The 27,681-nt window shown below is 62.0% G+C and overlaps 1 protein-coding gene across 2 annotated transcripts in view; it reads right to left on the bottom strand.

The window, feature by feature from the left end:
- BCR (BCR activator of RhoGEF and GTPase) overlaps positions 1–27,681 on the bottom strand; it is an 86,632-nt gene that overhangs the window by 31,961 nt on the left and 26,990 nt on the right. Inside the window, exons 2-5 of one of the 2 annotated variants that reach the window (XM_043901146.1) lie at positions 16,081–16,247; positions 8,147–8,251; positions 7,623–7,808; positions 2,788–2,895 (exon numbers count right to left, since the gene is read on the bottom strand). In XM_043901146.1, the coding sequence (XP_043757081.1) occupies positions 2,788–2,895; positions 7,623–7,808; positions 8,147–8,251; positions 16,081–16,247 (566 nt within the window). Of the gene's footprint in view, positions 1–2,787; positions 2,896–7,622; positions 7,809–8,146; positions 8,252–8,543; positions 8,697–16,080; positions 16,248–27,681 lie in introns of those variants that run through there. The other variant, XM_043901147.1, reaches the window with a different exon arrangement.

The following is a 27,681-nucleotide window of genomic DNA, read 5'->3' as shown; positions in this document are numbered from 1 at the left end:
TCCATCCCACCCTCTCCCGACTTTGCAAATGGCCTTGCCCGGGAAGCAAGCAGAGCTTTTTCAGCGGGTGGGTCATTTTTCAACATAACCGCGTCACAGGAGCTGCCGATTCAGTCCGAGGTACCGAGAGAAATGGAATGAAAGGGCCCTGTGTGCCTGAAATATTCCCTGGGAAGACGCTGTGGTTAATCCCAGCGCGAGGACGGGGAGCAAGAGAAAACCCAGCAGAGGGACCGGCAGCGGCCTGGAGACGCGTCCCTAACCTCTCGGGCCGCAGGAACCCTCGGGGGCCACACGCCCGACACAGCCTGGTGCCTCCCCGGGCTTTGGCTCTCCTCAGGGGCTCCTCCATCCGCCTACCTCAGCAGCTCCCAGAGGGCAGGGGAGGGGGAGTGGGGAGCGGGCGTGAGAGCTCAAATCTGCAAAAATCAGGTGCTGCTCTGGTGAGCCGGGGCGGCAGCCCACGCTTGGCACCCCTGGAAGGCACGATGCACGTGGGCCCCTTCATCATCTAGGGGCTCAGGGGGTGGCGGGGCGGGGGGAACTGCCTTAAGGAAACTTACAAGTTTGGTTTAACCCCACAGCTCCCAAACCGACTACAGACTCCAGAAGCCCTTTTCACTTGATTTCCGTTACCTATTTATCAGGGGCTTCCCTGGTGGCTCAGACGATAAAAGAATCTGCCTGCAATGCAGGAGACCTGGGTTTCATCCCTGGGTCGGGAAGATCCCCTGGAGAAGGGAATGGCTACTCGCCTGGGGAATTTCATGGACAGAGGAGCCTGGCGGACTATAATCCATGGGGGTCACAAAGAGTCGGACAGGACTGAGTGACTAACATTTTCACTTTTTTTCTTCTTGTCACCTGTTTATTATCCGGGGAGCCCGGGCTCATGGAACCCAGCGCGGGTAACTCCGGCCTGACTGGACGATGCCAAACACGGATTTCTCAGGCCAGTCCTGGGAGAGATGAAGGATCACTGCTCCGTGTCCTTGGAGGTGGACCTCCCGTCCCCACGGCCGAGCTCTGACCCCCACCCCTGAATGCAAACCCCTACACCTGCGGCCTGCTCCTTCCATGTCCTTGTGGCTCATTTCACGTTTCGTGTGGTTCTCTGGGCTTGTTTTTTGTTGTTGTTTGTTATTTGGCTCAGTTATAGCACAAACAGGATCTTCGTTGCGGCGTGTGGGATCTGGTTCCCTGGCTGGGGATTGAAACCTGCACAGAGTCTTAGCCACTGGACTACCAGGGAAGCCCCTCTCTGCGTCTTTTTGGAAACAGGGATGGAGAACCCGAGTGGACACTGCCTGACGGTATGAACTTCACGGCAGCCTGGCCACCGGCTGCTCCCGAGCGCTGTCCCGTCTCCTGTGCCCGGGTCTGGGCTCGGATCCCCTCCTGCACGTGGTCGGTGGGACCCCGTGGGCCCCAGGTGGTGTCCCACCGTCGCTTCCTCCCGTTTCTGTAGAAACCTGTCTGCATGGATATGAACGTGGCCCCGTTTAAGTGCAGCCTGACCTTAAAAAGGTCACGACTCTTAATTTGTCAAGGTCACCTGGGGACTCAGCGCCCGCACCCCAGCTGTTGGGGGCGTGAGGGCTGCTAGTTTCATGGGCGAATGAGAGGAACAGATCCAATGCTCCAGGCCAACCGGGGCGGCTGTGGAGGGCAGTGTGGAGCCAGCCTGAGGCCCTGGGTGCGTGCAGCACCCACGGGCTCTGGGGGTCGGGGTGGTATGTGTTAGCACCCTAGGGGGACGTCAGCGCCGGGACCCGAGAGCCCACCTCCCCGACAGGCTATGAAACAGCACGAATGCTCCGCAGTGAAGCCCAGGCGTGGCTGTCGGCACATGCGATCAGTCTCCAGCCAGAGAGCCCCGCCCTGTTTCTGGTTTCCATTTCTCTTCCTAAAGCTGAGTTCTTGGGGCTTCCTCGGGGGTCCACTGGTTAAGACTCTGCGCTTCCACTGCAGGGGACATGGGTTCGATCCCTGGTCGGGGAACTAAGATCCCACCAGCAGGCAAAAAGTAAGAAGTTTAAGAAAAAAAAGAAGCAGCTGAGTTCTCACTCAGAGGTCTTCCCACACAGAATCCTTGCTTGGCAGGGCAGGCAGGTCAGGGGTCTGAGGAAGATGGGCCCCGGGAAGAGGAAGGCGTCCCCCCCCCATTGCAGGGAACTTCAGGATGGGCAGGGCGGGGAGGACCCAGCACGGCCACCAGCACCCCCTGGTGGCCCATCTCCTGCCTCCGGGGGCTCTTCCAAAGCCCCTCCTCATGCTAAGACTCCAGGGCTCGAGGTTTCAGAGTTGCGGGCTGGTGCGGCTGGCAGCCTGCAGCTCCCCCGTCGTGGGTGGGCAGCCCACCCCGCGCCGGCGGTAAGCCCCAGAGGAGTGGAGCACGACGCCCCCACCTGCTCTCCGCCCTCAAGGTGCAATGTCAGCCTCAGGCTCTGGTGTCGAGACCCCTCTGTTCCTGGGGGCCTCACAGGCAGCACAAGACAGCGTCCGTCCGGGGGGCACAGACGGACCCCCGAACTGGGCCCTGGCCGCTGGGTGGGCAGGGACCTCCCGAGGCTGCTCGGGACAGCGCCCCCCGCCCCCCACCCCACCTGAGGCTGAGGGAACCCACCCGCGGGCATCTGGAAACACAGCTGAGGTTCACGACCAGCCCTTGGTGTGCAGCGCGTGTTCTCTGGGGTCACGGCGTGCCCACGATCGCCCACGGCGCCCCCCTCCAGCCCCACCCAGGGAGGTGGAGGGGCACACCTCTCTGAACAGCGTCACGCGTACCTCAGAGATTTCTGCAAACTGAGCATTGGCCTGACAGCACTTCTCAGCTGTTTCCATGGCAACTTCATAGTTGTCCACAAAGGCCCGGTACACACCCAGCTGGCTGGCCTGCAGGGAGGAAGGGAGAGAGAGTGGGACAGGTGCTGGGCAGGAGCGGGGCAGGTGGTCTCCGACCCCCAGTGTCAGGCTCCCGAGCCCAGGTGCAGCGGCCGGCGCGGGGCAGCAGGAACCTCGGCTCCCCGCGCGCTCCCCGCCGCCCACCTGCTTCTCTTGCCCACGCGCTGAGCGCGCTTCTGCTTCCAACGCGACATGTGGGGAGGTGACTCACAGTCCCGGGCAGGTAGGGGCTCTCTTCCCAGCAACCTCCTCCTCCCACCCTGCTCGTTTAAACCGGGCCATCAGCAAATGGCTCGAGTTCCAGGATGTCAGTGAACACGCATGAGCGTCTCCGGCAGGTGGGAGGGGGGCCGCTTCTTGTCCCAGCTGCAGACCCTCGGCGGGACCCATCCCTGGCCCGAGCGGCTACTCTGTTGCTGCTGCAGTCCAGTCGCTCAGTCGTGTCCAACTCTTTGCGACCCCATGGACGGCAGCACGCCAGGCCTCCCTGTCCATCACCATCTCCTGGAGTCTGCTCAAACTCATGTCCATTGAGTCGGTAATGCCATCCAACCATCTCATCCTCTGTCGTCCCCTTCTCCTCCCGCCTTCAATCTTTCCCAGCATCAGGGTCTTTCCCATTGAGTTGGCTTTTCTAATCAGGTGGCTAGAGTATTCGAGCTTTAGCATCAGTCCTTCCGATGAACATTCAGGGTTAATTTTGTTTATGATTTGATAAACTGCTGGTTTGATCTCCTTGGACCATAAAGAAAGCTGAGCCCTGAAGAACTGATGCTTTTGAACGGTGGTGCTGGAGAAGACCCTTGAGAGTCCCTTGGACTGCAAGGAAATCAAACCAGCAAGGAGGGGCTGCACAGGTCTGCTTCTCTACGACCTCTTCAGACACGTGAGAAATGCGCAGCTTAGCTGCCCACGGGGAAGACGGGCTCCCACTGCCCAGACATGAGCCCTGTCCAGACCCGGTGATGGGGCTCAGGTGTCACATGGCACACCTGGCAGGTATGCACACCTGGAAGGCGGGAGACCCCCACTGCTAGCTGCAAAGCCAGGGGCGCTTCTCCTGTTCTCAGCCAACGGCGTTAACAGAAGGTCTCCCGGCTTAGCCTCCTGCCCCGACACTCAGCTGGGTCAAGGCTTCCAAGGTTTGTCTGCAGCCATCACCGTCACCAGGGCCCGGGTCGCCTCCAGAGGCAGCAGGGAAACCCCAGCCTGGGCAGGCGAGGGCAGACCCTGTGACCGGCTGGCCAGGCCTCCACTGCAGCCCGCCGGGAGCCTGAGGCCCAAGACTTCTGCTGATCCTGGCGTTTGTTCTGCATCGAACCTAAATTCTATTTCTATGTGTATTTGCATTTATATTGAATTTTACGTTTCTCTGGATGGCAAGCCCAGATGCCCTCAGCATTGTCTGGTCTTCTGGCCCCGCTCCCTGTGGGGGCTGCACTGAGGGTATGGGGGTGCATGAGGAAAAACAGCAGCTGGAGCAGGCCCCGCCCGGCCCCCGCCAGTGTTCACCCGGACAACTCGCTGCGTCCAAGACCCCGAGCCCTTTCTCCCCCACCCCGCTCACTGAGGGTCTCCCACCCAAACAAAGGCCCAGCTTTAGGCACTGCCCCCACCAATCATTCAGACATAGTGCGTGCAGCCAGTTAGCAGGAGCACACGATAAATAAGTAAAGAAAGGCATAACATGACAGATGGCTAAAGGCAGAGCAGGGGAGAACGGCGGGGCTACCGTAGGTACTGTGGCTGGGGCGGCCTTCTGAAGAGGCGATGGCTCAGCCTAGTCCCAAGGGGATGTTACTACTGAGGTGTGTCCCCTTGGAATCTCTAAGTCAAAGCCCTGACCCCGAGCACCGAGAATGTGACTGTAGCTGGAGATGGGCCTAAAGAGATGATGTGGAGAAAATGACGCTGTTACGGGACTTCCCGGCTGGTCCAGTGGTTAAAACTTCACCTTCCAGTGCGGGGGTTCAATCTCTGGTCAGGGAGCCAAGATCCTACCTGCCTCCAGGCCAAAAAAGCCAAAACATAAAACAAAAGCAATAGTGTAACAAATTCAATAAAGAATGTAAGAATGGTCCACGTAAAAAAACAATCTGTTTTTTAAAAAATGAGGCTGTTCAAATGGGCCTGATCCAATCTGAGAAGGGTCCTTATGCGAAGAAAAGATTAGGACACAGAAACAGCCGGACAACCGCGTGGGGACACAGGGAAAGGACAGCCGTCGACACACCGAGGGGAGAGGCCTTGGGAGAAACCAGCCCTGCCAGCGCCGGAGCCTCAGACGTCCTGCCTCCAGAAACGGGAGGAGGTAGACCTCTGTTGTTTGAGCCGCCTGGGCTGCAGCAGCCTAAATACACTCACACAGAACCCCCCGTTCGGTACTTTTCCTGCCCCCTCTTCCAGGAGCTCACATCTCCCATGTGGCTTTGGAGAGGTTTCAGCAACTTGTGCACAAATCAGAAGCTGAGCTGCATGGGTAATGGGACAGAAGGAGATCAGGTGCACCAATCAGAACCCGAGCTGCGATAACGCGACAGATGGAGACCAGGTGCCCCAATTAGAACCCGAGCTGCAGGGATGACAGGACAGATGGAGACCAGGTGCCCCAATCAGAACCCGAGCTGCAGGGATGACGGGACAGATGGAGACCAGGTGCCCCAATCAGAACCCGAGCTGCAGGGATGACGGGACAGATGGAGACCAGGTGCACCAATCAGAACCCGAGCTGCAGGGATGACGGGACAGATGGAGACCAGGTGCCCCAATCAGAACCCGAGCTGCAGGGATGACGGGACAGATGGAGACCAGGTGCACCAATCAGAACCCGAGCTGCAGGGATGACGGGACAGATGGAGACCAGGTGCACCAATCAGAACCCGAGCTGCAGGGATGACGGGACAGATGGAGACCAGGTGCACCAATCAGAACCCGAGCTGCGATAACGGGACAGATGGAGGTCAGGTGCACCAATCAGAACCCGAGCTGCGATAACGGGACAGATGGAGGTCAGGTGCACCAATCAGAACCCGAGCTGCAGGGATGAGGGGGACAGACGGAGACCAGGTGCACCAATCAGAACCCGAGCTGCAGGGATGACGGGACAGATGGAGGTCAGGTGCACCAATCAGAACCCGAGCTGCAGGGATGAGGGGGACAGACGGAGACCAGGTGCACCAATCAGAACCCGAGCTGCGATAACGGGACAGACGGAGACCAGGTGCTCCCAACCTCACCATGTGAGGCACCGACAGGACGCAGCATCAGTGCAATAGTTAGACACAGAACCTGAATCTCTTCCTGAAAAAAACATCTGACCCAAACCGACCTGTACCCTTAAGAAAAATGTCAAGTTTGCAGAAGACCAGCACAGGTCGTGGAAGCGGTACAGACGTTAAGAAACTAGAGACCTGATGACCACACACGTCTCGTAACCTGGACCACATCCTGACTCAGAAGGAAAATGGCTATAAAGAACAGGACACCTACCCTGGAAGAGATCCGCAGAAGGACCGCATATTAATTAGCAGTATCACATGAACATGAACAGCTCCGATGGAGGGCTGTCCTGTGGGCTGTGGAGGAGCATGTCCTTAGCAAGTACATGATGACGCACTTAGAGATTAACGGCAGGATCAGCACGTTACCCTCCAACTATCGTGTGTGTGTGCGTGCGCGCCCAAAGGAGAGAAGAAAAGAAAAAGATAAAGCAAAATGTTACAAGTGGTGCAGCCCGCACACAGACTTCTTTGTGCGATTCTTGGAACAATTCAGGAAGTCTGAACTGATTAGTAACCAAAAAAACTGAGCTAATAAAAATTCTGCCAGAAACAAAGCCCCGGTTGGGTAGTGATTAACCCACAGGAAGGGAGTCAAGGCAGCGGCAGGAGGGGCTTCCCAGCGACGAGGTGTGGCTCCTGAGTTCCTGGGAAGCGGTGGTACCAGGGCTGGGCCATCGTGGGCTCCTGGGGGCGTCCCGAGACTCTCCCAGCTGGGCAGCCCGACCCCACTGTGCTAATCTGAAAGGGTGGGGACAGGGACCCGTCCACCTGTCCGTGGGGATGCCCAGCGCCCGGCCCCGGGGGCACACAGGTGAACACATGGCACGTAGCTCCCGAGCAACCACCTCCCACGGCGGCTCCTCTTCCCGTGGGGCTGCGCCTCCCCCATCTGCCTGTTGCAGCATCTCACACACGAAGGCAGCTCCAGGTCACCAGGGAGGCCAGAACAAATGCTGCACATTCCGGTGTTTGTCAGACTAGTAAATATTTTTTTTTAAGTTTCTGGGTGACTTGAGTGTTATTTAGGAAAGAGCGTGGTTGCTGCCCACAACACGGGTCTTCAAAGATGGGGGCTTTGAGGATGGGGAGTACTGGTCTCCTGGCTCTCTGGCCCCGGGAAAGGGGTCCCCGGCAGGGGAATCTGAACCAAAGAGGCGTTCCTCCCCTTCCTGCAGCCCGGGGCGGTGGACGGAGGGAACGGCCCAGAGGAAAGCCACGCCCGAGCGGAACGCCAGGGTCCAGCCTGAGCCGAGGCCGGCCATCTGGGCGTCCGGGAGGCCCAGGAGGGCGGGGGGCTGGGGCTCAGTGTCCGTGCACTCCGGACACTTAGAGGGGGCCTGGCGACCTCGGCCGCCCCGGCAGTGGGTGGGCGTCAGGCTCAGGGAGCAGCCTGGCCTCCCCCGCCCGCCACGCCCGCGCGGCCCCCGCGTCCCTCACCAGCTTCTGGAAGAGGTCGCCCACGCGCTGCTGGTGGCCCCACTGCTGCACGCGGGGCAGGAGCCCGTCGTAGAAGTCCTTGTGGATCTCGTAGAGCTCAGGCACTTTGAAGAAGATGGTCTCGATCTGCTGGCTCGTCAGCACCGGCTGGGAGGTGGTGGCGGCCGCCTTCAAAGGCTTCATGGGCTGGAAGAGGGCGCGGGTGGCGGGTGGTGGGGCAGAGGTGTCAGGGGCCGGGGCTCGCCACGTGCCAGGCGAGCGGCGGTCACGTGAAAGCACACACGCTTCTGCTTTTAAATTTCAGGAGCCACAAAAACGTGAAGCCGGCTCAGCTTGGCACCGCGTCTCACGAGTGCGCCCACCGCCCCTCCCGGGGAGGGCCGACCTCTGCGGCCAGGCCGTGTCCCGCCCTCCTGCGGGTGTTGGCGGGGATTCCGGGGGCAGGCGGGGGCTGCTCCCCGGCCTTCACGGCAGCGCTGCCCAGGCCCACCCCGCCCGCCCGGCCCCCCCCCATACCCCCTCACCAGCAGCAGTGCCTCCAGATGGCTCAGGTAAGTCTCCTCGCTAGCCAGGATGCCAGACAGGACCCACTTTCTCATCTCTGAGCCCTTTTCCAGGTCCAGCTCACCCTGCAGGACAAAAGGACAAACGTCAGGCCCGGGGGTGGGGGGGCGAGGCGGGAAGAGTCCTCGAGATGGAGGAAGCCGGCTCGTGACCCTGACGACCAGCTTCCCGAGAAGGTTCCGGGTGGGGTGAAGCTCGGGAGGCCTGGGGGTGCCCCGGCAGGTCAGTGCCCAGCTTCTGGTCCCCACCATGTCTGGCCGGTCATCCAGCAAAGCCGGGGGCCACCCTTGGCCTTGACGGTGGGCAACGCGCAGTGGGGAGCTGGGCGGGGGCGGCGGGCAAAGCCCTTCTTCGCACCTTGAGCTCGTGACCGAGGAGCGGCCGTCCTGGAGGAATTGAGCCCGGATGGGGGGGCGGGCGTCAGGCCCAGCGCATGTCCACTGTGGCTTCTCTGCTACCCCCCAACCCCGCCTGGCACCTGCCCGGCAGCCTCAGCGCCGCTGCCACCGGACCTTTGGACCAGCCAGGGCTGGGCGGCCCCGCCCCCTTCCCAGTCACAGGGGCGAGGCTGGCGCTGACGCCACCTGCCCCAGGGAAACCCTGTTTCCTGGGTCCAGGGCCTTTGTCCCTTAAACCTGCTCTTCTGAGCCTGCTTTTTAGACGCTGGGAGCCACACACCTGTGGGCTACAGCAAGGACCCCCTCCTCCCCACTCTGCGGTCTTTCCCTCGAACACAGAGCTGGCAGGCCCCTGGATGCAGACAGTGGGGGGGTGGTAGGTAAGGTCCTGGAGGCTGCAAGACCACACCGCAGCGCTGGGTGTGACGGTGTCACGGCGGTGGTGTGTCCCCGGCGCCCCGGAACGCAACTGTCCTCGGAGATAAGGGTCTTCAGAGACGTAATCAAGTTAACACGAGGTCAGTGGGCTGGGTCCTAGTCCTAAACGGCTGATACACCCTTCTAAGAGATCAGGTGATCAAAAGGCATAAACTTCCAGGAACAAGACAAGCAGGTCCTGGGGATGTATGGAACAGCAGGTGACTGTGTGTGAGGCGCTCAGTTGTGGCCGACTCTTTGCAACCCCAGGGGCTGTAGCCCACCAGGCTCCTCTGTCCGTGGAATTCTCCCTCTGGAGTGGGTTGCCACAGTCAGTACCATACTGTATACGTGAAAATTGCTGAAAGAATAGATCTTAAGAGTTCTTAGCACAAAAAAAATGTATAACCAGGTGTGGTGATGGATGTTGAGTGATGGCTAGCAATCGTTTTAACAATACACACATATATCCAACCACTGTCTTATATACCTACAATAAACACCGAGTTATAAACCTACAATAAACACCAATGCCTCAAGAAGACGAGGAGGAGGAGATCAGGACATGGACGTACCCAGCCGGAAAGACACAGGGAGAAGACGGGCGTCTCTGAGCCAAGGAGAGAGGTCCCGGGAGAAGCCAGCCCTCCTGACACCTCCATCTCGGATGTCCTGCCTCCAGAACTGGCAGAAATCAATCTCTCTTGTTTAAGCCACATGGTCTGTGGTGGTTTATTACAGACGCCCAGGAAACTGACACAGAGGATGATTCCAAAGGCAACAAAACTGCTTTTTCATCAACTTCCGGGCTGAGGCCCTCTGCCTGCTCCCTGACCAGCAATGAGGCAGTCTGGGGTCGGGGTGGCTGTGCCCACGGCCTACACTCAGCCTGTGCTGGCCGGCCCCACTGCGGCCCGAGGGCGGTGCCAGGTGGCCGGGGCCCTGGGTCCATGTCCAGAGAAGAGGACACGGCCCTGCCCTTTCCACCACTGGCTCCCCAGCCTGCAGGTGAGTGGAGACAGCCCTGCCCTTGGGTGTGGAACCGGAGCACTGGCCATTGGTCACTCGGGAGGACGTGACGGACGGGGCAGGCCCCGGCCTTGGCCCCACGGACATCTGGGGCTGCAGGATTCTCTGCTGGGTGCCGGGGGGGCCACTCTGTGCCACACTGGGTGTCAAGCGGCATTTCTGGCCTCCATTCACTGCACCAGCAGCAAGACCCCTGCCCCCGGTGAGGACAGGGGCAAACGTCTGTGGGTGTCGTCACCCACCTTCCCACGCCAGCGCAGGCCTCCTGGCATTCCCGGCATTGTTCAGTCGCTCAGTCGTGTCCAACTCTCTGCGACCCCATGGACTGCAGCACGCCAGGCCTCCCTGTCCATCACCATCTCCCGGAGCTTACTCAAACTCATGTCTATCGAGTCAGTGATGCCATCCCACCATCTCATCCTGTCGTCCCCTTCTCCTCCTGCCCCCAATCCCTCCCAGCATCAGGGTCTTTTTCAATGAGTTGGCTCTTCCCATCAGGTGGCTGAAGTATTGGGAGCTTCAGCTGCAGCATCAGTCCCTCCAATGAACAGTCAGGGTTGACTTCCTTTAGGATTGTTTGATTGTTTGACCTCAAGGCGGTGGCTTCTCTCGTTGCCAAGCGCGGGCTTCAGGAGCCGCAGCCCATGAGCTCAGCAGTTCTGGCTCCCGGGCTCCAGAGCACATGCTCCACACTTGTGGTGCGAGGGCTTAGGTACTTCGAGGCATGAGGGATCTTCCCTGATCAGGGACTGAACCCGCGTCTCCAGCATTGGCACGCAGATTCTTTATCACTGAAGCACCAGGCAAGCCTGGTTTGATCTTCTTGCGGTCCAAGGGACTCTCAAGAGTCTTCTCCAGCACCACAATTTGAAAGCATCAATTTTTCAATGCTCAGCTGTCTTTAGGGTCCAACTCTCACATCCGTACATGACCACTGGAAAAACCATAGCTTGGACTATATGGACCTCTGTTGGCAAAGTAATGTCTCTGCTTTTTAATATGCTGTCTAGGTTGGTCATAGCTTTTCTTCCAAGGAGCAAGGTACTTCTAGTTTCATGGCTGCGGTCAACATCTGCAGTGATTTTGGAGCCCAAGAAAACAAAAGTCTGTCACCGTTTTCATTTTGTTCCTCATCTATTTGCCATGAAGTGATGGGACCAGATGCCATGATCTTGGTTTTCTGAATGATGAGTTTTAAGCCAGCTTTTTCACTCTCCTCTTTCACCTTCAGAAAGAGGCTCTCTAGTTCCTCTTCACTTTCTACCAGAGGTGGTGTCATCTGCATATCTGAGGTTATTGATATTTTTCCCGATAGTTTTGATTCCAGCTTCTGCTTTATCCAGCCCAGCGTTTCTCATGATATACTTTGCATATAAGTTACATCAGCAGGGTGACAATATCGTCTTGACGTACTCCTTTTTCTATTTAGAACCAGTCTGTTGTTCCATGTCCAGTTCTAACCGCTGCTTCCTGACCTGCATACAGATTTCTCAGGAGGCGGGTCAGGTGGTCTGGTATTCCCATCTCTTTATGAATTTTCCAGTTTTTTGTGATCCACACAGTCAAAGGCTTTAGCGTAGTCCATAAAGTAGAAGTAGATGTTTTTCTGGAACTCTCTTGCTTTTTCTATGATCCAGCGGATGCTGGCAATTTGATCTCTGGTTCCTCTGCCTTTTCTAAATCCAGTTTGTACATCTGGGATTTCTCGGTTCACCTACTGTTGAAGCTTGAAGGATTTTGAGCATCATCTTGCTAGCATGTGAAATGAGTGCCACTGTGTGCTTCCATAATATCTGGAATTGGACCTCCCAGGGCAGCCCCTCTGTGCCCCCAAGCCTACTGGCCCTTCCCACCTGCCTGGCCTGGAGGGAGGGAGGTACTTGGTGGTAGAGAAACGGCAGATCTGACAGGACTCACCTGGGGCTGAGTCAAGCGGTGGGGGTGTGGCCATCAGCCAGACCGCTCTGCGAGCCCCACTGTCTCAGGCCCCTGCCTTCCTGCCCTGAGCCCTGGCTGACCAGATGCAAACTGGAGAAATAGGGCTCAGTTCCCACTTCCCCCCCGCGTCTGCTTTCTGCATCCCTGGGACTCACAGCACATCCTGGCTGCCCGCTGGGACCACCCAGAAAGGCTGCCTGGACCACCACTCTGCTCTGGGAATCGCGGTGTGTGCATAAGCTAGGTGCACATGTGTATTTGTCTCGTGTGTACACACGTGTGTGCCCGTGCATATGTGTACACGTGTGTGTGCCTGTGTACGCATGTGTCCACACATTTGTGTGCTTGTATGTATACATGTGTGCTCCTGTGTATATGCGCACATATGTGTACTCCTTGCACACGCTTGTGTGCACGCACACGTCTGCGCTCATGCGTGTGTATACATGTATGTGTGTGCTCATGCGTGTGTCTGTGTACACGTATGGGGGTAGCCATCAGATTCTTGGCTTTCAGCGACTCCAGGGGAAGGACACCCACGTCCCACACCACAGCCCCGTCCAGGCCATGCTGGGCAGCGGGAGCCTCTGGGGCACGGGGCCCAGACCCCCAGGTTCTCCACCAAGATCTACAGAGTAAACCACCCAGCGAGAGGACCCAGAACCACTGGCTGGGCCCTGGCATGGCCACACCGTCACGAGGGTCCACGGGCCCCTCCAGGGAACCCTTGTCCGTGAGACGAGCAGGTCCCAGGGTCCAGGACTGTCCGGGCAGCCGGCTCGGGGGCCCCTAGCACCATCAGCACAGATGTGCAGGCTGGGGGGGCCCTGCCCTCTCAGGACCCACTGTCCTCTCAGGCCACGTCTCGAATGGAGGCGCCCCGGGGAAGCCAGGGGGCCCTGCCCATGCCTCCCGCCGTGTCTGGGGTGAAGGCTCGTGTGCCTGGGGGGAGAGCTGCTCCCCAGCCCCGCGGCCTGGAGAGCTGAGCAGAAAAGGGCGGCACCCCGACCAGCTCTCTGCTCCCGAGGGCCTGGCTGGGTAAAGGACCGTCTGGGCGGTGACCAGTGTTAGACTGGAACCTTCTCCTGAGCCTCAGAGGGGCTGGGGGCAGCGGACAGGGGCCTGGACGCCGGCCACCCCACCCGGAGGCGAGAGGGCAGAGGGGACGGGGAGAGGGGGCAGAGGGCAGGGCGGGCCCACGGTGTTGACACCTGCCTTGCACACGCGCCAGCTCTGGGGCGTGTGCAGGCGCCTGGGACGTGGAGAGGGCGGGAGGAAGCCGGAGGAAAAGGCAAGAGGCCTCCACTGCCCGGAAGCGGGAGGGGAAGACAACACAAGCCCTGGGGCTGAGAGAGCAAAAAAAAAAACCCGGTGTGACAACAAGATCAGGGAACGGGGGGAACAGAGTGGCCGCCCGCCGGCCAGCTGCCAGGCCCAGAGCTGCAGGGGCCCCCGCCCCACGCCCACCCCCCCCCCAGGGGTGCTCGGGGCCTGCCAGCCAGCACGGCCGCAGAACAAAGGCTACCCACCCCCAGGACGGCAGCTGGGGTGACGCCTGGACGCTCGTCCGCACCCCTGACACGCACTGGCCGGCGGCCCCCGTCCGGGCCCCCCAGGAGCCCGCTCCTCTCTGCAGTGTCTACGAGGGGCTGATGAATGTGTAACCTCACTGTCCCTCGCAGAGACAAGGGACATGTGTCCGCTGGCCCTCGCCCAGGACTCGGGTCCCCAGCTGGCACTGAGCAGTCGTCGTTCCGGGGAGGTGCAGACACGCCCGGTGGCCTCTCGAGGGTGCCCGGGAGGGAGGCTCTCACTGGCGCTCCGCGCTGGGACAGCCTCCCAGGGTAGCAGGACCCACACTACTGCCCACCTGGCTCCTCCTCACAGTGCCCCCGGCAACACGGGGAGCCTGGCCCCGCGGATCCCCTGCTCACTCCGGGGGCGTGTGTTCCTGGAGCTGACCTGCACCTCCAGGAGGCCTCCGAACCCCCGCATCGCCATGGGGTCCCCAGGAAGGTCCTCCTGACGGCGTCCCACCCTCCCACCCTGAAAGGGCCCAGGCTTGGGGGCGGAGGCCGAGCCCCACCCTGGAGGGGCGGGACCGAGGCGAACGGGCAGGCACCCCGGCCCTGGCGGATGGGGAATCGGGCGGCCGTGACCGCAAGACCACAGCGCTTCCTGTGGGCGCCAGGAAGCCACAGACGCATCATCCTCAGACCCACAGTCAGAGACCAAAGAGGGAAGTGTCCCTGCGTGGCTGACGGGGCACCAGACAGCCGGGGCTCTCTGCCGGTCTCCGGTGCCCCGAGCCCCGGACCACGGGGCTTCCAGAACAAAACCACGCATGCCTCATCTGGTCCTGCCCCGGCTCCCCAGGTGCCTCCTGAAACCCCCGGGCCAGGTGCCCGCTTGGGGCTGGAGCCCCGAGGCCCGAGAAGCAGGTGCGGCCTTCTCGCTGTGTGTGTAAGATGAGAAGAGTCTGAAGGCTCCTGGGTCTGGACAGGCTTCCCAGCAAGTGGGCCCCCAACTGGGGGTAAAAGGTGGGGGGCAGAACCCCAACCAGTGCGCTGGGGGCCTGAGGGCAGGGGCCCGGGGCGGGCTGTGGAGCTTCCTCCTGGGGGGGTGGGAGCTCGTGCCAGGGGAAGACAGCCCTCAGGGACCACAGACAGCGAGGACCGTCCCGAGTCCAGGGATCGGCCGGTAAGACGCTTGTCTGTCCCAAGTCACACCCACAACACAGTGTGAGACAGGAGACCTCAGGAAGGGCAGGGCAGGGGCCGGAAGGCGCAGCTAAGGGGCTGGGAAGCCTTCAGAGCCGTCACGGTGAGGCCTCGAGCAAGTCACTCTGCCTCTCTGAACCTCGGTCTCGCTGTCTATGGAACGCTGGGGCTGGCCGCGTGGGCAACGAGCCACAGCAGGCAGGCATGCGTTACACACGGGCGCCCACCCACCGCCCCCGTTTCAGGGGGAGAGGCCTGCCCGGCAGCGGTGTAAGCCCAATGTCAGGGGCTCAGTCACGTCTGGACTCTTTCAAGACCGCATGGACTGCAGTCCGCCAGACTCCTCCGTCCGTGAGATTCTCCAGGCAAGAATCCTGGAGCGGGTTGCCATTTCCCTTCTCCAGGGGAACCTTCCCGACCCAGGGACTGAGCCTGGGTCTCCTGCACCGCAGGCAGATGTTTTTACTGTCTGGGCCGGCAGGGAAGCCAGAAATCACAGAAGCCAAAGGAAAACGGCAGTCCTGAGCGAAGGCGCCGGCCCTGTGGGGAGGCCCCGCGGTGAGGAGATGCACTTCCAGCCACGGGGGAAAGCGGAGCCCTCACTCTCATCGCTAAACCCAGGGTGGAGACACCCCAGAAACAAGCTGAGTGGGAGGAGGGAGGTGTCTGTCATCGGGGGCAACGGGACCAGAAAGACAGAGGGTGCGACCCACCCCCGGGGACAGCACACACACTCAGCCCAGCAGGGCGGGCCCGGGAGGTCAAGGGGGCGCCTGGCCGGGCCCCGATGCCCCTCGGGGGCGCTGGCCTGAGGTGCGGGGCCACGAGGACCGGGAGCCAGGCCCGGCGCGGCTGGCCTGCCTGCTCCGTGCGCTTCCACGGCTGCCGTGCGGGAGGGCGCCTGGGGGCTGTGCCAGCTTCCGCTCACCACGGACCTCGGGGCCTCAGCTCCACCGCAGAGCGGAGGTGATGGCGGAAGGGTCACTAACGACGGGGAGGCCCCCGGAGGAAGACCCCGGGGAGCGGGTGAGCCATCTCAGCAGCTCCTTGGGCAAAGGGGGGCCAGTGCGCTGGGGGGGCCTGGACCCCGACCCGCTGTGCGCCCTGCTGGCCGAGACAGAGCCCCGGGGCCCCCGCACTGCCCCCCGCGACCCCCGGGACCCCCACACCTGCCCTCTGCACCTCCCGGGACCCCCGTGCCCACCCTCCACCAACCGGGACCCCCGCGCCCACCCTCCACCACCCGGGACCCCCGCACCTGCCCTCTGCACCCTCCGGGACCCCCGCGCCCGCCCTCTGCGCCTGCTTCCCATGCACCCAGATCCAGGACAAGGGCCTCAGGGAGACTGGACCCGCAGCGGCCCCCGCTCCCACCCTCCCACCCCGACTCACCGCTCTGCTGGGCTCCGCCGCGTCCCGGCTGCCCCGGGCCTTGCTGCCGAGGTGAGGCGAGGAGGCGGGCGAGTCGTCGATGTAGGGCAGCCCGTCCTGGGGCCGGCGCGGCTCCTCCGCCCGGTCCACGGCACAGCCGAACCCCGGCGGCGTCCCGAACAACGCATCTGCGAGTGTGGAGAAGCAGGCGGCGTCAGAGGCGGGGAGGGGCTGGGGGCCCTCAGCCTCGGGGGGCACCCCACCTGTGCCCTGCGGGCCTGGAACGGGGGCGAGGGGCTGGGGGCCCTCAGCCTCGGGGGGCACCCCGCCTGTCCCCTGCGGGCCTGGAACGGGGGCGAGGGGCTGGGGGCCCTCAGCCTCGGGGGGCACCCCGCCTGTGCCCTGCGGGCCTGGAACAGAGGCCTTGCATAGCCTGACCTCACCTTCACAACTGACTCTCCAGGTGGGCGGGGGGGGCCCCCTCCCCAGACAACGCGAGGCTGGGCCTTCGATCCCCGCAGGTCAGGTTAGTGGGGCCTGAAGGGTGGACCCCAAAGGCTAGAGTCCTGCTGCCCAGGGACGTTCTTAAGCCCCATCTGGGGGATCCAACCTGACCCCACCGACCCGGGTGCGCGGCCAGGAAACAGGCTGTGGCTCCCTCCCGACCGCCGGCTGAGGGTCCCCACGAGCGCAGAGAGTGTCTTATCCTATAACAAGCTCTCCCCGATTTGGGGGGGTACCTGGCCACAGAGTCGACATCCTCTCCCTTCACTCCCCCCGCCCCCACGGATCACAGGCCACACGGGCTCCCGAGCCCGCTTCCCAGAGCCATTCTTATCGAGCAGATTCCCTGATTGGGCCATCAGCCCACGAGGGCCCGGCCCGTTCCCAGCCTCAGGTCACAGCCACCCGTCCACTCCTCCTGCCCAAGGGCGCCCAGGCCTTCCAAGAGGTCATCCCGACGGGGCTCGGTCACGTCACCGTAACGCACCCGCAGGCAGCCCGAGGCGCCGGCACAGGTGGCCTCCAGGGCGGCCAGGCCCTGGTTGGCAACAACTTCCGGCACCAAACGCTCCACGTGCTGGCGGCACCCAGACCGCCCCGGCCAGGTGGGCCCGGCAGGGGCTTTCCGGAGCCTACTAGAGCGGAGGACGGGCCTCACTGGCTTCCAGGGGCGCCACGGGCACAAGCTGTGGGCCGAGATAGGCCACCGAGCTTCGGGCCGAAGTCCCTGCTCCCTGCCACGCCCCCGCCTCACCCCACCCCTCCAGCTCCGCTCCCAGAATGTCACTGTCCTCCAATAGGGGCCCTCAGCCCTGGCTACCCACCAGCGCCATCCGGGGGCTCTGAAAGCGTAACCCAGGCGGGCCCCGCACATACTGGCTGAGTCGGGGGGTGGCCGGGGCCCCAGTGGCCGCGAAGGACCCCCAGGGGGCTCCAGCCAGGGCAGAGAGCCTGCCCCGCCGCCCGCCGGCCCGGCGCTCTGCGGGCTGGCCATGCCGCTGCGCCCAGGGCCCTGGGGTCTGCACCCGGGGGCCGGTCACCAAGGCCAGGCTGGGCTCTGCATGGGCGTCCAGGGGAGGGTCCCAGCCCTTAGGGGCTACTTCTGGGGTTAGAGCCGCAGAGGACGCTGAGGGCTGCATGGAGGCACCTGGTTCTTCCTGACCCATCTGCGGGGCTTCAGGGGCCAAGAGCACCACGCTGGGTGCCACCCCTGGGCCCCTGGACTTCCGGTCTCAATTTTTATTTTTTGATTTTTTTTTTTGGCAGCACATCACAGCATCTGAGATCTTAGTTCGCTGACCGGGGATGGAACCCACGCCTCTTGCACTGGGAGATTGGAGTCTTAACCACGGGGCTGCCAGGGAATCCCTGGACTGTGGGTTCTGTATCGTCCAGACGGGGCAGCCCAAGGCCTCAGTCAAGCGCTGCCTCCTCCTGAGAAGATGCAAAGGCCCAACCTGCTCTCACTCAGCATTCCTGAGGACATGGGGGGCGGGTGTCACAGAAGCCTGCTAAGACAGAACCCTGAGTCCACACCCCACCCCCCAAACAAGTCTGATCCTGGGTTGTTCTTTTTTTCTGGAGTCACATTTTTTTTAAATAAAATAAGGACTTGTCCTCAGGGAGGTGGGGGGGAGGAAGGTTGCAGACTCGAGAGGCTCGGGTTCCACCCAGGCGGCAACACACCTGAGACCGTGCCGATCACGCAAGGCGTCCGCGTCTCAGTTCGCTGACTTGAAACTGGGCCCGTGGACTAGACCATGGACAGAGCGCGCCCGGTGCTAAGACATCACGGTCGCCCAGCCCTCCCCGCCGCCTACGACAGCTCTACCCTCTGCCCCCAGCTTCCCATTAGCGTTGAATGGCCAGCGTCCCCACGTCCCAAGAAACCTTCAGCTGTTTTTTTTTTTTTTTAAATAACCATGTTGTAAAAAGTCGACACACTCTTCCTTTCCTGGAAGAACACGACCTGAGCGCGTCACCTGATTTCCAGGCCCCTGAGCGCGCTGAGCTCCCGTCCCAGGTCAGGTCAACACCGTGTCCCCAGTGAGAACCTCAGGGTACCAGCATCAGGCTTGGGGCCCCAGGGCTCACCCCCAGAACTGCAAGTGTTCACACATGTGACTCCCTCACGTGCTGGTTCCACAACAGCATCCGGGCTAGACCCCGCTGTAAACCCAACTCCGCGGTGAGGGGCCGCTGGCCCGTGTCAAGTGGGGCTGGCTGTCGGTGCTGCTGGGGAAGCTTCGCCCGGCCAGGCCAGTCCGAGGGGCCAGGTCTGCAGCCAGGCACCAGGAGTCACAAGGCGGTGCCCTGGAAGCTAAAAACCCAGCCATCTCTCCACTCTGCACACATCTCCCCAAATGGACATTGGTTAAAGGAACCAGTGCCGTTAAGCCTCGGTCCTGGCTGGCCGGCCACCCCTCGTGTTCTCAGCCAACGGCTCAGTCTGCCGCCCAGCTCATCTGGACTTGACAGCCCTCGTTTGGATGACCGCCCCCCTCCCCACCCCGCCCCGGGCTGCTCCGATGCAAATGTGTCACGGGAGGAACCCCTCCCCAGCCCCACTTCCAACCAACACGTGGGGACCTGCCTTCCTCTTGCTCCACGGCTTTCACACCCAACGGCCCCCCGTCTCGAGCGTAAGGCACGTTATTCGGGATGAGAAAGGCCGCTGTCTGCCCAGAACCAGGGCAGAGCGAGAGGCAGGGCGTGCTCTCCACCCCTCTGCCAGTGACACCCGGGGGAAACCTCTCCAGGCGTGGCCACCTCGGGCAGGACTGGGCACTGCCTACAAAGCTGGACCCAAAGCTGAAGCCAAACCCAGGAAAGCAGCGTGTGGACCTGGTGGGCCTGGGATCCCACGGCTTCCAGAGTCTCTGGGAGATGTTGTTGTTGAGTTGCTAAGTTGTGTCCGACTCTTGCGATCCCACGGACTGTAGCCCGCCAGGCTCCTCTGTTCATGGGGTTTCCGGGCAAGAATAACTGCAGTGGGTTGTCATTCGCTCTTCCAGGGGGATCTTCCCGACCCAGGGATCAAACCAAATGAACCGGCCATTGACAGGCGGGTTCTTTACCACTGAACCACCAGGCAAGAGAGAAGGAGGCTCACAGTGGGGAGGGGAGGAGGGGGAAGGGGGAGGAGGGACGGAGTGGGGCTGAGTCACAGCTCAGGCTGAGCTCGGGAAAAGCGTTTACACAGTGAAACCTGAAACCTCCTCTGCAGGCAAGTCAGCCCAGCCCTCTGAGCACCTAAAATCCATTCTCTGACGCCTGGAGAAAAGGCAGTCTCCCTCCCCATCCCACAAAAAAGGCGAAGGACTAAGTCTGGGGGGTGGGGGGCGCCAAGGTCAAGTCCCCTTCTCACACCTTAAGGGCAACACTGGTTTTTTAAAAAAAAGTCCTTCAAAACATCAAACACAGAACACCTACAGAATCCAGCAACCCCACTTCCGGTATGGACTCAGGAATTCAAAGGAGGGTCATGCCCAGGTATCTGCACGCCCACATTCACAGTGCCTGCCCGCTGAGGGATGAGACACAGGATTCAAAGCGGAATACCGCTCGGCCCTAGAAAGGAAGGATGGCCCAACGCCGGCAGCAACGTGGCTGAGTGACCCCGGCCGGTCCCGGAAAGGCAGGTCGACCCTCTGGTCGCACCGTGTGTTGCCGCTGTTCAGCCGCTCCGTCGTGTCCGACTCTGTGACCCCGTGAACTGCAGCGTCTTCTCATTTCATGGCTGCAGTCCACAGGGTCACAGAGTCGGACACGACGGAGCGGCTGAACAACGGACTGGACTGCAGCACGCCAGGCTCCCCTGTCCTTCGCCATCTCCCAGAGTCTGCTCAAACTCACGTCCATTGAGGCCGTGATGCCATCCAACCATCCTGTCGTCCCCTTCTCCTGCCCCCAATCCCTCCATGCATCAGGGTCTTTTCAAACAAGTCAGCTCTTCGCATCAGGTGGCCAGAGTATTGGAGCTTCAGCTTCAGCATCAGTCCTTCCAATGAACACCCAGGACTGATCTCCTTTAGGATGGACTGGTTGGATCTCCTTGCAGTCCAAGGGACTCTCAAGAGTCTCCTCCACACCACAGTTCAAAACCATCAATTCTTCGGTGCTCACTAGATGAGGTCCCTAAACAGTCAAACTCGTGTACAGAGAACAAGGATCGGGGGTCACCGGGGCGGCAGGTAGAAGGGAGCGGAGCGACAGTTTAACGGGGCAGAGTCTGGCTCAGAAAGAACAGACGCCTGGAGCTGGTCGGCGGGGACGGCTGAACGGAGACGGGACTGCGCCTCGCACTGGGCACGTGCGAGGACTAAGATGGGCCACTTCACCCTCTGCACACTTAACCGTTATGTACACACACTCCTGGGCGTCCCTCCTGCCAACGCAGGAGACGCCAGAGACACGGGTTCGAGCCCTGGGTGGGGAAGATCCCCTGGAGGAGGAAATGGCAACCCAGTCCAGTGTTCTTGCCGTGAAAATTCCACGGACGGAGGAGCCTGCTGGGCTACACGCAGTCCACGAGGCTGCAAAGAGTCAGACGCGACAGAGCACACACAGTCAGACACATTCCTAACGGCCGGCCACCACGGGCAATGCTGGGGGAGCGGACGAGGAGGGCTTTATTTCTAGCAGCCCCTCAGCAATCACAGCCAAAATAAGCACAGAACGGGGGGTGAAGTCAGTCAGAGAGAGAGAAACAAGGAGTACAGACTACTGCTTATACCTGGCATCTAGAAAAAGGGCACAGATCAAGTTATTGGCAAAGCAGAAACAGAGACAGACGTTTACAGAACAAACATGGTTACCAAGGGGGGCAGCGGGGGGGACAGGTTGGGAGACTGGGACGGACATGCACGCACCGCGGTCTCTGAAACACAAGACCAACAAGGCCTTCTCCCAGACACCCCCAGCCTGTGCGCCCGTTTAGCAATAAAGACGACGAAGGGAAGGCTGGGCCTTCTCTGCAGAGCAGCCTGGGGGCCACACAGCCCCACCGTGCCCGCTGGGCTTGCATGCCCCCTGCCCACCCACACACTCCCCAGCGGGGCTGGGTGCGCTTCCTGCCAGCCGGGCCCCGAGTGAGCGGAGGACCTGGCCCACCGCAGACCACACCCAGGGAACCGCCCGCCACGTGCCTGCAGCCCTGGACACTGGGCCCCCTGGGCCTGAGAGAGCCTGGCCACAGCTGCCCGGGACACACCAGCCGCCCCAGGAACAGCCTCGGTCTTCTAGCCTCCCCATTTCCACGTCGAGCGAGACCCCCTCTGAAGCCTCTGCTCGGCCCCCTGGGAAACCCTGCTGCAGGGTTCCCTGGGAACACGCGCCGAAGGTAGCTCGGACCAGTGGCCGTTCACGCCCTGGGGGCGGACAAGCAGGGCAGGGGGCCTCCTGGACCCGATGTGCCTGGAGCGTCCCCAGCTCCAGCCTGGGTCGCCTGGCTGCCCCATCCCGGCCCAGGTCCCGCCCTCAGGCCAACGCGCCCCGGTGGGTGGGGGGAGTCCGTGGCCCTCCCCACCCAGAACGCACCAGCGAGGGGGACAGTCCGGAGCAGCGACTGACAGACACGCCCCGGGGTCCGGAAGACAGAACGGGGCAGGGGTGCGGGGAGCTGGGGTGTGGCGGCAGGAAGACCCCGGCCGCGGGGGTCTCCAGCCGGGATGTGTTTATTTACAAAGGTAAAAGCACACCAGACAGCGGCTTCCTTCCGGTGGCTCAGCTCAGAGGACCACGGTGTCCCCTCCTCGGGCTTCCACCCTCCCCTCCCAGCCCCACACCCCGTCGTCCTGGCCCCCAGCCCAGGCCAGTGCTGGCGGTGCTGGGCTGGGCACTCTTACGGCCAGCGGCTCGTATTCCTGGTGGCTGGGGGCGGGGGCGGGGGGACCCTGCAAGGTAGGCTCGCTCCTCTGAGAGAGGCTCAGAAAACCGGGGGTGCGGGTCAGGTCTCACTGAGGGGTCCACAGTCCCCTTGGGACAGAGCTGGCCCTGGACCCACATCCTCTGCTTTGCGCCCTCCCGGGGGCTCAATGATCAAGAACCCGCCTGCACTGCAGGAGACTCCAGTTCCATCCCTGGGTGGGGAGATCCCCAGGAGGAGGGACCGGCACCCCAGTCCAGTGTTCTAGCCTGGGAAAGCCCATGGACAGAGGAGCCTGGCGGGCTGCAGCCCACGGGGCTGCAGAGAGTCAGACACGACTGACGGGCTCAGCAGCAGCAAGAACCCGTCACCCCGGGTGCTGAGAGCAGATCCCGGGGTCCAGGCTGGCTCCTGCATTTGCAGCAGCGCCTGAGCGCAGTCAGGGAGCCTGTGCTGCTCAGGAAAGCAAGCTTCCCAAACAGTGGAAAACTCTCACAGCTTTGATGGACAAGTGGGTATTTTTGCAAAATTCCCGCTGACCTTTGCCCCGCACTGCCTCTGGGCCAAACACAGGGCTGGCCACTCACATCAGCTCCTTGAATCCCTCCCCACCCCACCACCCCTTAGGAGGCAGGAACTCCCAGACGCCTGTTTTTCAGACGGGGACACTGAGTACCCGAGAGAGAGAGGAACTGCGTCTGGGTCCGTCATGTGAGCTGCCCAATTCAGTCAACTTACAAACACACTTCAAAGCAAAGGCATTTTTCAAAGGCCAAACTGATAACTCTGTGCCTCAGCAACTCCCGTCCTAGGCATGTGTGACTCAGGTGAAAACAGGCGTTACAACCAAAACTTATACCAGAATGTGCAAATGCTCTTTCGCAACATTTCCAGAACAATCAGAAGGTAAACAACACAGGCATCCATCAACTGATGAACAGGTCAGGAAGGACCAGCCAGAAGCCTGGGACACACACACACACACAGAGTCTCTCTCCCGTATATAAGACGGATAACCGACGAGACCCACTGCAGAGCACGTGGAACTGTCCTCAGTACTCTGTGACGAGCTGGACGAGAAGAGAACCCAAACACAAGAGCATGCGGGCCTTCCCAGGTGGCAAAGCGTCCACCTGCCGATGCAGGAGGCGCGGGCTTGACCCCCGGTCCAGGAAGCGCCCGCATGCCTCAGGGCGGCTAAGCCCGTGAGCCACACCACCGCGGCCCGCGCCCTGCAACGAGACGCTGCCGCGCCAGAGAGGAGCCCGACTCGCCACAACTGGAGAAGCGCTCACGCACAGCAGCAAAGGCCCAGCACCGCCGAAGCGAGGATGAGTGATCACGAAGAATAAACACGTGGACGTGCTTAACTGAATCGACTTTGCAGCACGCTGAAACACAACGCTGCAAATCAACGCCGTGAAAGCGTCAGTCGCTCAGTTGTGTCCGACTCTCTCCGACCCCGTGGACTGGAGCCCGCCAGGCTCCTCCGTCCATGGGATTCTCCAGGCAAGAATTCTGCAGTGGGTTGCCATTCCCTTCTCCAGGGGATCTTCCCGACCCAGGGGTCGAGCTCAGGGTTTCCCACATCGCAGGCAGATTCTTTGCTGTCTGCCACCTTCACTTTAAATCAATTATACTCTAGTAAAATAAAAAAATAAAAAAAAACCCTGATGAATTGATAAATACATGGACATACCAAAGTGGTCTATCCATAGAAGGGAAGATTATTGGCTTAGAAGGCTACAGCATGGATGAATCTCCCAAACTTTATGGCAGGAAGTGAAGTGAAAGTCACTCAGTCGACCCCATGGACTATACAGTCCATGGAATTCTCCAGGCCAGAATACCGGAGTGGGTAGCCTTTCCCTTTTCCAGGGGATCTTCCCAACCCAGGGATCAAACCCAGGTCTCCCGCCCTGCAGGCAGATTCTTTACCCACTGAGCTACAGGGAAGGCAGCCCCCAAATACCAGGCGGCAGCCTGACCCCACGTATACGAAATGTCCACAACAGGCCCGTCCACAGAGGCGGAGAGCAGGTGCCCGGTGAGCGGGGGGCTTCCTCTCGGGGTGATGAAACTGGGAAGCGGCCCGGGGAGGCGGCTGGCTGCCCAACGCTGTGAGCGAACCAAGTGCCCCTGAGCGGTTCACGTGAAAACGCTTCCTTTTCTGTTACATAATCTCCCATCTCCACCATATAAAACGGAAAAACTGTTTTTGTCTGTTAACCCGGGAACTTGGGAACATTATCCAGCTGTTTCCTGACGAGCTGGAGCGTCGTTCCGGACAGACGTCAGGATGGCCTGGCACTGGGACCCCCGGCCGCCGCGGGCAGAGAGCCGGGGCCACGCGTTCTGACGCGGCTGGGTGGTTCCTCTGTTTTGCCTTCTTCCACCGGCAGGCTGGCAGCTGTCCCTTCCTGCAACCACACCATTCGGGTCAACATCCTTTTCCAGAGAGATGGCCCCCATCCAGTCGGCCCCCGCAGCCCGCGGGGTTCTGTGGGAGGATGGAGGGGCAGCGGGCATCCCAGGAGCCAGGCCTGCCAGTCCTCAGGTGGCCACCCGGACTGTGACACCCCCAGGCCAGCCTGGCAAGTCCGGTCAGGCACAGAAGGCCCCGAGGCTGGCTGACAACCACCCCCAGGCCAGAAAACACAGTCGGGAGGGGCCTGAGCTTGCCCCACCCTCCAGGCAGCCCCGGGTGCCCTGAGCCAGGCTGAGCTCTTGGGGGCGAGGCCCCATCGACAGACACAACAGCCCATCCCACCCAGCTGGGTGGAGACCAAATTACCAGGTCCACTTGGCTGGCCTTCCAGCACCAAAGCCCGCGTGCACCCAGGGCGAGCAGACCTGACCAGCACCCACGATGTCATCGGAGGACTTTCCCCTGTCTCCAAGGACCCACCCACTGTGCCTTTGGCTCCCGGATCCCCTGGGAGCGGGTGGGGGAGGGGAAGGTCACTGATGCTTTGGGCCCAGACGGAGGCTGCAGGACCAGCTGGGAGGAGCCGCAGCCCTCAGCCGGGCCATGACCCGGACTCTGCACAGCCTGACTCCGTGACCAGGCGCAATCGGCTCCAGACAATCAAACTAACATTTACTGAGCACCCCCTCCCTCGGGCCAGCAGTGCCGGACACGGGATGGCAGGGCACCCAGCCCTGGCCCCGAGGGCCGCAGAGCCCCAGGAACCGTGAGGCAAGCCCACCAACAAGGGTGGCCGGACCCCCAGGCGGGAAGCAGAGGAGGAGGTCTCCCCCAGGAAGTAACCACGGGGTGAAGGGACAGGTGCCGGGTCCCCTGGGAAGGACAGAGGAGCAGGAGGCCAAGAGAAGGTGGGGCTGAGGCTGGGAGGGTGAGGCCACAAGACAAGGGGTGCGCAAGGCCACCCGGAGTGGGACACGGAGAGGAGGGGCTTTCTCCGGGCCTCTGGAGGGCCTCACCCCGCCCCGCCTCCGTTCCAGAACTGGAGAGGATTCACATCTGCCGCCTGAGCCACAGCCTGCGGTCGTTTTGTTTGGGCGCCCACAGGAGGCTGACCAGACACGGCCTGTGGCCTGGAAGAGGCGCCTCAGGAGAAAGGGCTGCCCGAGGAGACCAGAGGGTTTTCCGGGGGCGAGGGCAGGGTGGGAGAGGAACCATCAGGGACGGCCCCACAGAAGGAGGGGACGGAGTCTCAGGGGGCCCCACGCTCGGGGAGGGTGACATGCGGGAACACGGCAGGGGGCAGCAGTTCTGCTGGGGCAGCCGAGGTCACAAGGGTGGGCCCGGGGGGCAGGTGACGCTGGCGGCACGTCTGGGTGAGGAGCTGGACTGCGGCTGGCAGAGGCTTGTAATGGACACTCCGGGGGAGCAGGTACAGCGCCCGGCTTCAGGCAGAAGCGACACAGACACACGGCGGGAACTGGCTCAGACACAGTAGGAAAGGCCGAGAGAACAGCGCATCCCCACCGCCAGCGTCTCAGACCTGGCCATGGGGAACCCACCAGCGGAGGCCCCCGGGGACGCGGCAGAGGACGGCACTGCAGGACGGGGTCGGGGGGGCATCACCGATCGGCAGGGCCCCCCTCGGTGGCCTGGGCGCCCGGCCAGGAGCCGCGGCCCTGCCGGGAGGCCCCGCTGGATCTGCGGGCCCCACCGGACCCTCTCCTGCAGCAGCCACCCAGCGCTCGCCTTCTCTTCCTCCCCGGCCCCAGAGCGGGGCCTGGCCCTGCCTTTCCCACGGGCAGAGGCCCTGGCACCCGGCCCCACATTGCCCAGAGCAAGTGCCCGGGTGCCCTCATCTCGGCCGCCGGCCCGGAAGGCTGGTTTCTCTCTCCTGCCCACGTGGTCCAGAGGAAGGCTGTGGCCTGCATGGGCCGCTCCGGCACAGACTCCACAACAGGGAGACGCGTGGGTGTGGGTCCCTGGGCACCGCCCCCCCCTCCCCGGTATCCCCAGGGCGTTCCCACTCGGAGGGCTGCCTCCCAGGGGGCATCGGCCCTGCTGACCTGGCTGCCTGTCCACAGGGCTCTTGGGAGAGTCTGCCGGCAGCCCACGGGGTGGACACTGCTCTTCCCGGGCTCAGCTTCACATCCAGCTGCAGGAGGCTCGGGCGGCCCTGAGTCTGAGCCACCGTGTGGGCGGCGGGGAGGACAGGGGCTGCGAGGGGGCCCACCTGCCCACCTGCCGCGGCGCTGCCTCCGCCCAGTGAGGGCCCTTTTGCTCATCAGGGCGGAAGGGCCTCTCCCACCAGAGCAGCCCGATGAGCCCAGGGCGGGGGGCCGGCGCCCAGCCCTCGCTAGTCCTCTGGGCATGAGGACAGCCTCGGAGACCGGGCATCAGGTGGTGCCAGCCCAAATGCCACCACGGGGAGGGTGTGCCCCCGGCTGCCTGCTGCGGGCCCGAGGTCAGCTCCCCTGAGACGCGTGTGAAGCAGTGAGGGAAAGCAGTTTGGGGCTGTGCCTTCCCTGAGTCTCGGGCCCCCGCCCTCCACGTCCACCCAGAGGGACGCGACCGTGAGGGGCCTGGACCAAAGGCAGCCTGGGAGCCCAGAGCAACGCACGTGTGTTACTTGGGGGCTTCTTCTCTGTGCACCGTCCTCTGCCGCGAGTGGGGTCCACTCACTGACCAGGCCGGCAGCCGGCCGGCCGGCCAGGGGCAGGGCAAGGGTGTGGCCAAAGCCAAGACCGCCGGGTCCAAGGTCAGACTCCAGGGCCCCAGCTCCCGGGTCTCGTGCCAGGACTCAGAGGGCGTGGTCTGAGCACCTCCC

Source organism: Cervus elaphus, chromosome 5 (assembly GCF_910594005.1).
Source record: "Cervus elaphus chromosome 5, mCerEla1.1, whole genome shotgun sequence".
Lineage (NCBI taxonomy): Eukaryota > Metazoa > Chordata > Mammalia > Artiodactyla > Cervidae > Cervus > Cervus elaphus.
The sequence above is the reverse complement of the archived record's forward strand: the minus strand, read 5'-3'. Positions and strand labels throughout refer to the sequence as shown.